This window comes from Condylura cristata, unplaced genomic scaffold (assembly GCF_000260355.1).
Source record: "Condylura cristata isolate star-nosed mole 26May11 unplaced genomic scaffold, ConCri1.0 scaffold00040, whole genome shotgun sequence".
Classification (NCBI taxonomy): Eukaryota; Metazoa; Chordata; class Mammalia; order Eulipotyphla; family Talpidae; genus Condylura; species Condylura cristata.
The window spans coordinates 5,256,045-5,268,781 of record NW_004567141.1 but is presented as its reverse complement, the minus strand read 5'-3'; the positions used below and the strand labels follow the sequence as shown (position 1 = coordinate 5,268,781).

The 12,737-nt window shown below is 49.7% G+C and overlaps 2 protein-coding genes across 2 annotated transcripts; one reads left to right on the top strand and one right to left on the bottom strand.

Moving 5' to 3' along the window:
* The first annotated feature begins 1,611 nt into the window (after positions 1-1,611).
* Positions 1,612-5,376, top strand: GLMP (glycosylated lysosomal membrane protein). The gene is made up of 6 exons (XM_012733408.1): positions 1,612-1,747; positions 2,168-2,425; positions 2,622-2,813; positions 2,933-3,151; positions 3,606-3,862; positions 3,974-5,376. Exons 1-6 carry the CDS (start codon positions 1,682-1,684, stop codon positions 4,137-4,139), a joined length of 1,158 nt encoding a protein of 385 aa, XP_012588862.1. The 5' UTR covers positions 1,612-1,681; the 3' UTR covers positions 4,140-5,376.
* On the bottom strand, positions 5,150-9,979 carry TMEM79 (transmembrane protein 79). Its single transcript, XM_004693844.2, has 3 exons — positions 9,172-9,979; positions 8,731-8,944; positions 5,150-5,593 (listed from the first exon to the last, which is right to left on the bottom strand). Exons 1-3 carry the CDS (start codon positions 9,929-9,931, stop codon positions 5,383-5,385), a joined length of 1,185 nt encoding a protein of 394 aa, XP_004693901.1. The 5' UTR covers positions 9,932-9,979; the 3' UTR covers positions 5,150-5,382.
* Positions 9,980-12,737: the final 2,758 nt, after the last annotated feature.

The window sequence follows — 12,737 nt, the reverse complement described above, 5'->3', positions numbered from 1 at the left end:
ATAAATAAATATATCTTTTTTTAAAAAAAAACTTTGACAACAAAGATTGACAATCTTAAATAGATACTTTTTTAGAACAATATAGTTTACTACAAAGATTGATCCAGGAAGAAACAAAATTTGAGTAGACCAATCATAAGTATGGAATTTTTTTTTAAGGTTTATTGATTTAATGCACACAAGAATTGGGGTATAGATCAGAGGTGGGGGTTGGTGAGAAGATTCAATAGAGACAATAGTGGGGAGCAGAACAAGCAAACCCACTGAAATACACTGGTGAGGGGAGCAGCAGGAGAGCCAGGGGAGGTCTGCTGTGCCATGTGGGTTACCTCCCTGGCTGGGGATTGAACTCATGCTTCAGTGGCCTCAGACACCTTCATAGTGCTGTGCTTTAACCTCTTGCACCATCAGGGAGAGCCCAAGTATGGAAATTTAAACAGTAATTTTTTAATCTTTTGTTTTTTAAAAAAGATTTATCTATGCATACAGAACTGGGGTACTGGCCATGGATGGAACTTGTGCTGCAGTGGCTGCCAACAATTCATAATGCCTTACTTTAACCCATTGCGCCACCAGGGAGGACCCTCTCATCACACTTTATGAGGCCTTATTACCTCAGTGCCAAAAACAAAGTCACAAAAAAGCAAACCTACAGACCAATATCAATGATAAACATAGATGCGAATATTGTCAACAAAATATTAGTAAATCAAATTTAGCAATACATTAAAAGGATCATACACTGGGCCTCCCTGGTGGTACAAGGTGTTAAGTCTATCAATCTACCCAATCTATCAACAGTTGCTGCAGCATGACTTAGATCCCTGTCCAGGGAGTAACCCATAAGGCACCGGAGACCTCTCCTGTCTCACGTGCTGCTCCCCTCAGCAGTGTATCTCTGTAGATCTGTCCTATTCCCCACTTCATATCTGGTGAATCCTTTTACCAACCACCCCCCAACCCCTGCACCTCTAGTATGCACCCCAGCTCTCATATGTATAAATAAAGTAAATCTTTAAAAAATAATCAGCAATTGGGACTTACTAATTAAATAAATCTGAAGCCACTGAAGCACAAGTACAGTCCCCGGCTGGGGAGCTGACCCACATGGCACAGTGGACCTCTCCTTTCTCACCCGCTGCTCCCCTCAGCAGTGTATTTCAATAGGTTTGCTTGTTTTGCTCCCCACTGTGTCTTTGGTGAATCTTCTCATACCTCCACCTCTGGCCTGTACCCCAATTCTAGTATGCATAACTAAATCTTTTAAAAACAAATTTCCATACTTATGGTTGGTCTCCTCAAATTTTCTGTTTCTTCCTGGATCAGTCTTTGTAAACTGTATTGTTCTAAAAATGTATCCAAAAAAACTGGCCACCCAATTAATTCAGAAGATTTGAATATCCAAAGATGTAAGATGGCCATAAGCGTATCTAATCTGGGATATCCTGTCAGCCCAGCTGGGGGATAATAAACTCCCACTCTCTCGACTATTCCCCCCCAAACCTCTCTCTGGTTTAAGAGCAACGGTCACTTTAAGAACTAGCACGCCGCCTCGCCCTCTAAAGACATCAGCTGAATCTGCGAGTCACATGATTCCTGTGTCTTCCGCCCTCTGAATTGAGGTTGCGCGCGCGACTGTAAGGCACCCAGCTGGGGTTCGGAACACTGTGCCCCCAGCCCCATGCTCCTTTTCAGTCTACTTCTGTGTGTGGCTCCACTTGGCCTGCTGGGAGAGGAGACCCGCCAGGTGAGGTTGGAGCAACAGGGGTTTCAGGAAACTACCCTCGAAGGGTGGTTGGGATCTGTAGCAACCTAGGGGCGAGGGTGGAGGGTGTCTGCATAAAAAAAAGTTTTTCAGCCTGTGGTTGGGGGCAGCCAAGAGTCCTGGGATGTGACTGTAGAGTAAGAGTGGGTGTGAGGGTTTCCTGCCTTTGTGAAGTCTGCACTCCGATTCAGCCCTGATTGACACAGGTCCAGGCAACTGTTAGATATTTTTCTTCCTCTAAGTCTCCTGCTGAGATCTCCCCAAAGGGTCAGGCCCTGCTGTACCCTCGCCTCCACAACATCTCTGCCCCTTTCTTCAGGATTCCTTTACTCCCACTCACATTCTTGCTTAGCCCTGTCTCCCTGATCCTGTTTCCATGACCCTCCACTCTTCCAATTCCAGGTGTCTCTGGAGGTCATCCCTAATTTGCTGGGGCCCCCCCAGAACCTACTTCATATCCGGGCAGTGGGCACCAACTCCACACTGCATTATGTGTGGAGCAGCCTGGGATCTCCAGCAGCGCTCCTGGTGGCCACCAATACCCCCCACAGTGAACTGAGTGTCAACTGGAGCCGCCTGCTCTCCGCTGAGCCTGCTGGCGGCTTGACGGTATTCCCTGAGGACAGCATCCAGTTTTCTTCAGCCCTTGTCTTTACCAGGGTGAGGTGGCTAGAGGAGAGACAAGGGGAAGGATGTGGAGGAGAGGGCTCACTGAATTCCAGGGAGGAGTTGAGGGCTGGGAGTTGGTGAAGTACAGTCTGGTATGAGAGCCTGGGGGTGGGGGCCAGTGAGTGGGGATGGTGATTTAGGAGAAAGGCACATTCAGGCAAGCTCACACCCACTCCCTTGCCCCTAGCTGTTTGAGTTTGACAGCACAGATGCAGCGACAAAGCCTCCAGGGAAACCATATCCCCCATACTCCTTGAGTAAATTCTCCTGGAACAACATCACTGACTCACTGGATCCTGCTACCCTGAGCGCCACTCTTCAAGGCCATCCCACAGATGACCCCACTGGGGCTTTTGCCAATGGCAGCCTGACCTTTAGGGTAAGGGTGTGGGGCATGAGAAACACTCAAAAGGCTGGCTTATGAGGGTGGGCATTAAAGAGGGGAGGTGACCCGTAAGCACAGACACCCATCTGCACCCTGTGCCTTCTCCGTCCCAGGTGCAAGCCTTCTCCAAATCCGGCCGACCTGAGCAGCCCCCACGCCTCCTGCACTCTGCGGACACCTGCCAACTTGAGGTGACCCTGACTGGGGCCTCTCCCCGGGGAAACCACTCCCTATTTGCCCTGGAGGTAGCCACAGTGGGCCAGAGCCCTGACTGCCCCACCATGGAGAAGCAGCACTCTATCGATGATGAATACGCACCTGCTGTCTTTGAGGTCTGATTTCCAGTGGACGGGCAGCTGTGTGTGTGCTGGGGTTGGGGAGGTTTAGATGGGACCCCATTAGGACCTCAGAGTTACTGAACCATGTAGCAACATTTCACTTAACTCCTTTAAGTGCTGGACCATGTGCTAAGGAATTCAGCCTAATGTCAGTCCTCAGTGGCAGGCAGAAGGGAAGGTGGAAGGTGGTGTGGTGTGATTGGGTCTCTGGAAGGTGGGAGCTGAGTGCTGGTTTACATAGTATCAGGACTGGAAAAAGACTCACTACCATCCTGCCTAACTCCTCTTTCCACAAACCAGAGATTGAGGCCTTGGTGTAAACAATCTGTGAGTTCTAGAACCAGGCATAGCACCTAGAATGACTGACTGAGGCTGGAAAGGTGAGGGAACAGAAGGTGAGGCACAGGTCGAGCTTCTCCCCCTCCCCCCTTTTTGTCTTTCTCCACAGGTGGACCAGCTGTTATGGGGCTCCCTCCCATCAGGCTTTGTGCAGTGGCGACCAGTGGCTTTCTCCCAGAAGCAGGGGGGCCGAGAATCAGCCATGCCCTGTCAAGCTTCCCCACTTTACCCCACCATGGCATACCTTCTTCCCCAGTCACCTGTTGTCCGTGCCTTCTTTGGGTCCCGGAACAACTTCTGTGCCTTCAATCTGACATTTGGGGCTTCCACGGGCCCTGGCTACTGGGACCAATACTACCTCAGCTGGTGAGTCAGCTCTTGGCCTGGGGGTTTGGGAGGTTGAAGTGAAGGAGGCCAGGCCCCTTGGCCTTGCCTCTTGAGCCTACTTACCTCTCTTTCTCCCTTTGCTTGTTCTAGGTCGATGCTCCTGGGTATGGGTACCCCTCCTGTGGACACCTTGTCCCCACTAGTCCTAGGCATCATGGCTGTAGCCCTGGGTGCTCCAGGGCTCATGCTGCTGGCAGGAGGCCTGTTTCTGCTGCTAGGCCCCAAGCGGTACTCAGAATACCAGCCCATAAATTGAGGGTCACTCTGTAGAGGGAAGGATGTTGTTGGACATGCCTTGATGTGCCTCAAACTCCATAGGTTTGAGGGTTAAAGTTCCAGCTGTTCCCTTCTCCGAGCTTGCTTTTCTGCAGAACCTCAGAAACCAGCCTCGACTTCCTTCCCATTCCAAGGAGGAGCCAGAGCCAAGATTTTATGGGAAGAGGGAGGGCTGCTCTGTGCTGCCTCTCTGCCCCTTCATCCCCATTTCCTCTGGATGGAGTGCACATCTCTCTCACCTAAGTGGAGACTTTCTGACTGACTGGTGGCCCTGGAAGGCATGAAATAGACTTTTTTTTCCCCGCAGGGTTCATGTCTCTGGGAGTGTTGTTGGGTTAGTTTGGGGCTGGTTCCAGGGAATGAGAGGGCTAGTTCACGTGTGCAGGAAAAGCCCATTTTTCTCACCAGGCCTGGTTCTTGCCCTTGCCATGGGATCAGGCCTAGGCCACGTGGAGCAGGGAGTTCCGGTCTAATCTGAAACAAGGGACACTTGAGACTGGGGCGGTGGGGGTGGGAGCAAACACAAAGAGCCAAGAAGCTCTGTGCAGTCATTTATTGTTGCTGAACACACATACACACACATTCACACGGGGTAAACAGCAGCCACTATGCCTCCAGCCACTCCCAACCACATGTGTGGACACACAACCACACTCCACCCGCAACCTCTCTTGGGACACCAGTTCCCTTATCTGATCCCCTGCCCTTAGCAGAGGTGCAACTTCTGGGCAGCTTAGAGGTGGAACATTACAGAGGCTTAAGTCAGTTGTAAGGGAGACAGCAGCTATACAGTCAGCTGAGACTAAAGAGCCTGTGAGGGATTTCGGCGGGGGCCTTCGGCCTTCCCCTGCACACTTCCCACCCCCAGGTTTCAGCAAGTCCTATTTCGATCTGATCCAGTTTTTATCCTTAGGCATAAGCAGTATTTATAGTCTCCTGGAGGCCTTCGGCTTAGAGAACTGGCCCGGAATGGGCAGATGTTGGCTGTGGTTCCGCTGCTCCCTCTCAGGGGGCTGGAGCAGTGGCAGCAGTGGGCCCTACTGACAGCTGGGAGGCAGCTCAGGAAGGAAGCACCCTGCTCCTGGTCTCGGCCCCACCCTCGGCATCCTTAAGGGATATGGCTGTCCACCTCTTTCCCTGCAAGGTCTGTTTCTGCCCTGCCAGGTCCGCAGTGGGATTCATCCCAGAGACACCCAGGCTGGAGGGCCAGAAGGCAGAGCTGCTCAGCCCCAGGGGCGGGGCCTGTAGTCTGAGGCCGCGTGGGCGTGGTCAGGGTAGTCCAGGCGGCTCTCTGCAGTGAGCATGCGCTCCGGCTCCACCAAGAACATGTAGTAGAGGTTCCACACCAGCATGGCCATCAGGGGCAGGAAGGTCAGGCCATAACCAAAGCCTCGGAAGGAGCGGCCCACAGCGAAGGTGAGCCAGTATATCAGCCTGCGGAGGCAAGAGAAGGCTCAGGTTACTCACGAAGGAAGTGCATCAGGTAACTGGCAACAGGCTGCTGAAAGGGAGAATCAGTGGTGAATGCTAATGTTCTAAAACCAGCCAATGTTGTGTATTTGAAAGAGGTGGTTCCTAGGGAAAGGAGAGGTCCTCCCCCTGCTCTGTAACCTATTTACTATATGCCAGGCATGATGCTAATTACTTTAGGGAACTACAGTCCTACCCCCTCCCCACCTCCAGCTCATTCCCACATAAGAGTATTGAGTATGATTTGGTAGGTTGTTTTAGGGGTCTAGGAATGCTCACTTTCAGTATAAATGAATGATAATAGCATACCTAGACCTACCAAATCATACCCAATGGGAATGTTGTCATTTCAGGTAAAAGGTGAAAGCTGTATTTTTAAAAAAGATTTATTTGTTTATGTGCACAAGAACTGGGGTACAGGCCAGAGGTGTGTGTGTGTGGGGTGAGGATTCACCAGAGACAGAGTGGGGAGCAGAACAGGCAGATGGACTGAAATACACTGCTGAGGGGAGCAGCAGGTGGATCAGAAGAGGTCTGCTTTGCCATGTGGGTCACCTCCCTGGCCAGGCATCAAATTCATGCTGTAGTGGCTGCAGACCCTATATCGCTTCATAGTGCTGCGCTTTAACCTGTTGCACCACCAGGGAGGGCCCAAAAGCTATATTAATTTAGACTTACCACATCTCTTTGAGGTGAGTCTATTATCCCTCTCTTATTTATATACCATCTTTTTTATTCAAAAGGGCAGATTTATAAGGGGAAAAGAAAGTGCCTGCATAGACACAGGTGAGCAGAGATCTGCTGCTTATCAAATTTTAATTAAGTGTTTTGAGTAGACCATATATAGTCATGTGATTCAAAATCCAGAGGTACCAATGATTATAGTAAAATATTACTAATTCCCACACACCCTATTTTCTCCCTACCCCTACTCCATTCCTACCCCAGGCAGCCAGTATTATGGTTTCATGTATATCAAATGACATTTTATCCATATACAGCAAATAAATTTATGTTTTCCCTCTTTTTTATAGTAGCATATACAGATTTATTTTCCCATTTGATAAATCTAGATTATTGAATATCAGTATATAAACAGCTTCCTCATTCTCTTACAGTGGCAGTACATCACATTTTATTATGCTTCTCCTTTTGCATATGAAGAAACCAAGATTACAAAGGGGTGAAATAAGACCTGTCCAAGGTCATTCATCTGGGAAATCATAAGACCATGATTTGAACCCAACCCGGTTCACCACCCTCTTTCTGGCCATCCATTTTAGAGGGACAGGGGGATAGAAGAGAGAAAGGGAACGAACTTCAAGAGGGCCTATGCCCAGAGGAATGGATCAGCCACAACCAAATTTACCCTCTTGGAAGAATGACTCAAAATAAATACCCCTCCAAGTGCGGGTGGGAGCCGCTTGCTCTTAAGGACTGTTGATTAGAAAATCAGTGTGCCTCTGCTTTTTATCTGTGAAATGAAAAGGAGGGAAGAGGAACTGCTGCTGTCTTCTGCACCATCAGGCTGCAGGCTCACATTTAGCAAATGAGCTCACATTTAGCAAACCCTAACGTGTCAGGCTGTGGTAAGCACTCTACATGAATTAACTCGTTTAATCCTTACAGTGTCATTTCATAGATGATGAAACCGGCACAAAATGCCTAAGTAACTGGGCCCTCCTTGGTGGTGCAATGGGTTAAAGTGCAGCACTATGAAGCTATTGCAGCCACTATCGCACGTGTTCATTCTCCGGGCAGAGAGCTGATCAACATGGCTCAGCAGACCTCTCCTGATCCTCCCCCTTGCTCCCCTCAGCAGTGTATTTCAGTAGATCTGCCTGTTTCTCTCCTCACTCTGTCTCTGGTGAGTCCTCTTACCACCACCCCCCCCCCCACACACACACCTCTGGCCTGTACCCCATCTCTATATGCATAAATAAATAAATCTTTTTTTTTTTTAAAGATTTATTTATTTGTGCATACAGAGCTGGGGTACAGGCCAGAGGCTCAGGGGTGGTGAGAGGCTTCACCAGAGACAGAATGGGGAGCAGAACAGGCAGATCGACGAAGTACACTGCTGAGGGGAGCAGCGGGCGGGTCAGGAGAGGTCTGCCACGCCATGTGGATCACCTCCAGGGCAGGCGGGAATCGAACTCATGCGTAAGTGGTTTTAGCTTCTCAGTGCTGTGCTTTAACCCGCTGTGCCACCAGGGAGGGCCAAATAAATCTTTTTAAAAACACTTACATAACTTTGCTGTGGTGGGAAAGAAAGGGGAGAGTGGGGAGGCCCTGGATTCCAGTCCTGCCACTGCTGCTGATTATCCTGAGCAGCTTTTCTTCCCCAGTCTGTTGTGATCCCTTCTCTGTAAAATGGGTAAGGTGGACCAAACAGTGAATGAGACTTCCTTTAGTCCCCTGATGATTTCTACCGCTTATGCCAACTTCTGAGACCAGTATTGGGCAGGAACTATTTATCCTGAGAAACATTTCCTGGGAGAAAATGGGACTGCATGGTGATCAGGAGACCGGTGGGATGGATGACCACTAGATTACACAAGATAAATTTTAACTCAACAGGAAGAATGTTTTAGCATTAGACCTACCTAGAATTTTGTATCAAAAGAGATTGAGGGGAAAGCATCTTGCATCTGACTTCAGAAATATCAATAGCATGCCTTATGGGTTAAATAGTTAACACGAAAATGCCTCTAAGGATTTCAGGTGACCTTACATTCTAAGTGAAAGGAGAGCAATGAAACTGCCACAAAAACTACTGAAGCCTCACTTTCTGCATCCAGGATAACGCCCTAAACCAGGGTCCCTCCCTATTGACAAGCAGGAGAATTTCTTGCCCAGAGGGAGGACAGGACACTAAAGGAGCCTGGGCTCTTTAACAAAGTAAACGCTGAGGAGCAGGTAGAGTGGAAGGGTTGTCAGATCGCTGAATTTGATGTAAGGTGGAAAAGAGAAGGTGAAGTCTCCAAGCACATTTGGACTGATGCAGACTCCAGAAAGTGCCTGACTGCTTCTGTAGACCCAGATGCCTGAGTCCCTGCAGCACCAACACCTGCCCACGCTTCACCTCCAGTCCCACTCACCTGGAGATGGCGAAGAGACCAGTGAGCAGTGGCAGCAGTTTGAGGGTATCTTGGGGCAGGTAGGTAGAAAGCACAGCCAGGTTGAAGAAGTAGAGAATGAAGAGCTGGACCGACTGAGCCACATATCTCCGGTGAATCTCCACCTCCCGTCGTGGCTCCCCAAAGGGCCGTAGGGCAGAAAAGCACAACAGGCTCAGCCCATACACCAGGAGCCCTAGGTGGGGATGGAGAACATGCTGGGTTAGAAGAGGCACAGCAAGTAGGAATTTGGGGGGATAGGGGTAAGGTGGTCCTGGGAGGAGACGTCTACAGGTGGCAGAGTGTGGGACACCCTGAGGGTCCAGGCCTGGTAATGGGAAAATCTGGTGGCCCAAACCAGCAACCCCTGCCCTCAGATCCAGTTCCCATATGCCCCCGTCTTTTTCATGGGGCCAGGCTCACCCATTATGATGGGGAATGTAGCGAAGACACCACAGCGCAGCGTGTAGATGAGGCGGGAGCTCATGGTAGGCAGCCGTGGGGCATCGAAGGGCAGGAAGGCGTAGGCTCCGTACAGCAGGCAGGGGAAGAGGACCAGGGCAGCTCCCATGGAGGCCACGGCCCTCAGTCTCTCACGCCCACCGCAGCTCCCACAGCCCCCACAGGAGCGTGGAGGGGGCCTCACCACTGCCTCAGCCCACTTGCGCTCAGAGGGCTCAGGGTAGGTGGCCCGGGGGGGCAGGAGGGTTCGGCGGCGTTCACCCTCCCCCTGCTCACAGCGCACAACGAGTTCCGCTGGGGGCGGCCGCTCAATGCACTGCAAGTCAATGGGCACAAAAGCCCGAGCCGCCTTCTCTGGCAGCAGATTGGCATCATCTTCAGGCAAATCCTCTAGCTTGGTGGGTGATTCTGATTCAAGGGGCTCAGGTTCAATATCCCGCCAGCCTGGAGGATCTGGAAATGGGGCACTGGGCTGGGGGACAGTCCCCCAGGGCAAGGTGGCAGCCTCACTTACTGTGCTATCTAGACCATCCTCAGCCCCCTCTCCAGCAGTGGGAGACCCAGTTGAAGACCCCATTCTGGAGTCTTCAGTTCTGGGGGACTCAGCCCCACCTTCCTCTTCTGCCTGAAGGCCATTGGGGACCAAGGCCTGGGGTGTGTTCTTCTCAGGAGGCTCTTGCCCCTTCACTTCCAGCAGAGCCAACGTTTCAGGTTCTGTCATCCTGGGGTCTCAGTTCTGGGGTCTATCGCGAGGTCATGTCACCCTGGAGGGAGCGGAGGAAAGCACTGTTACAGGCTCCTGTCTTCTGGCTTTTAGGAGATGTTGAACAGAAATGGGACTCTCCGGGGCAGCTGGCCTTATGGGTTTTAGCCCCTTCTGGGACAGAGGAAGGTGTTGAAACAGGTAGGCAGGAGGATAGTGAACAAATGAAATGGAGGCATCCTTTCGAAATCAAACACCATCCAGAAGGAGGTGAGTCAGGGGGCATGGGCCTTGTTAGCTGTGGCTTCAGCCAGCCCCCACCCACGTATTCTACCCACCTCCACCAAAACCCCTGGGGTCATGGCCTCCCTAGTGTAGAAATGGGAGAAAGAGGAGGTGTCTAGGACTTTGCCAAGCTCTTCCTTCCCATTAAAGATCTTGTGGACAGCAAAGCTGCCCCTCCCTTTCATATCTCCCCTGCTCTCTGCACGTCTCCCTTGAACTTTTCTGGCAAATAGTACCAGTGATTTGCCAACAGATCTGTCTCAAGGAACTGGAAATAGCAGGACACCCTGTCTTCATCTTCAGTCTAGGTACTTAGTTTCCAAACTTAGTCACCAGCCCACCTCACCCATCTTCAAGGGCCTGCATCTGTCCATTCTGACTTATAAATCTAATTATGGCTGTTTCCCATGTCTCCTCTACTGTCTTTTCCTCCTCCCTGTTGTCTTCCACCTCACTGCTTCTGAATGGGATGATTCCCCTCCCTCCATGACGTTAGGGGCTTCCTCTCTTTGCCATTTGAACCCATGACACCCGCTTACTTTCCATCTGGAGAGAGGCGAAGAATCCCAGGGTCCCCACCGTCAGAGCAGTCAGTCCGGGAACAAGCTGCTTAGCTCCCTGCTGGCTCTGCAAGTATTTCTCAGTCTCTCTGCCTTTACCTGTGTCTCCAAACCTGTCTGACCAGAGCAGGTGGGGCCCAATTTAAAGGGGCAGGCCCTGCCCTGCTGAATCTGCCGACAGAAAAGGCACTAGAAGAGGAGTCATCCTTTCTAAAAGTGTGGGTGCTGCTGGGCATAGATGTATGTGTTCTAGACACATGGATTTGTATGAACCCTCAGTTCAGGAAAGAAGAGGGAGACAACTAGGTTTTCACATCAAACGGTGCTCGGAGTAAGTAGGGATACCAGAAAAGAGGTGGGATTTCTACATTTATTCATTCAAATTTTTACGGAGCACCTATTAGTTAGGCAGTAGTCTAGGCACAGATGTAGAAGAGGACAAAATGATAGACAAGATCTCTGCCCTTGAAAAGCTTGTTCTGTTGGGGTAACAGAGAATAAAGACTAGCAACTAAATCATTAAGACAATTTTAGTAAGGAAATGCTTTTGACAGGGTGACATTTAAGCTGAAACCTGATCAGCAATCAGGAATGTGAGTGTTCCAAGCAGAGAAATAGTAAGTAGGAAAAACTGGCTGTTTCAAGAACGGAAAGGCTGCAACGTGGAGCAAAGTGCTGGAAGGGGAATGTATGTCCCTATTATAAACTGTAAACAGGCCTTCCAAACATCTCACCTTTTAGTTTATGTTTAAGGTTAAATAAGCTTAAAAATGGAGCTTCCATATGAGCCAGCAATCCCACTCCTAGGTATCTCTCCAAAAGACACAAAACACTGATTCAAAAAGACACCTGCACCCCCATGTTTATTGCTGCTTTATTTACAATAGGAAAGACATGGAATCAATCCAAATGCCCAAAAGTAGATGACTATTAAAAAGATGTTACATATACATAATGGAATATTATTCAGCAATCAAAAAAATAAACACATGCCTTTTGCAGCATTATGGATGGAGCTGGTAAAGGTCATGCTTAGTGAAATAAGCCAGAAAGAAGAAGAAAAATACCAGATAGTTTCACTCATAACAGGAGCATAAAGGATCGGAGGAGGGAGATAATACTAATGAACAACTATATACCAGAAACATTTTATGGAGGTGGGGTGGGGAACGGGTGAGGGTGGAGTGCATGGGACTATGGTGATGGCACGTGGGTGATTTGGTGATGGGAAGCCCACGGGGATTACAACTGAGATGGGAAAAGGCACAAAATTATGTAAAAACAAACTATTTTAATAATAATAATAATAACAGCAATGATAATAAAACAGGACACTAAGTGACTTTTGCAATGTGAGGATCAGGGGCCAGAAGGGAGGGAGTGGCTTCTCATTCTTATAGGATCTTACTGCTAATACAATTTGAACTTTATGAGGGCAGGGACAGTGTCTGCATGACTCTTCTGTGTCTCTGGAACCCAGCATGGTGTCTGGAAGACAGCAAATGTTCAATAAATATTTGCCGGACTGGTGAGGCATGGATGTGCAAGTGGAAATCTTTGGGAGGGGGAGCTGGGAAGGACGAGGTACTTGTACAAGAGTCACGTCTTAGAGGCCCCTATTCTCATGTTATGCTCAGCTGTATGGAAACCTTAAGACTTCTTTGCTTGTTTATTGGAGGGAAAAGGAGAATTGGAATTACTCTAACCAGTAAAACAGAGAGGGTAGGCTCAAGTGGAGGGAGGGTGGGGGGAGTGAAGGCTGAAGGAGGGACCAAGCGATCACTGTAGGACAAAGCAAAGTCATGCTCCTAGCTGTGAGCCCATCTGCCCCAACCTCCTCAGTTAGCTTCAGCCCTCTCGCTGGGTCCACTGTCCGTTCTCTGGTAGCTTTGTCAATAAAGTTTTTCTCAAGGGCTTGGAGAAGCCGGAAAGAGGCCAAGTCCGCCCAGAGTTAGTTCTGGCAACTTCCTGGAGGGAAA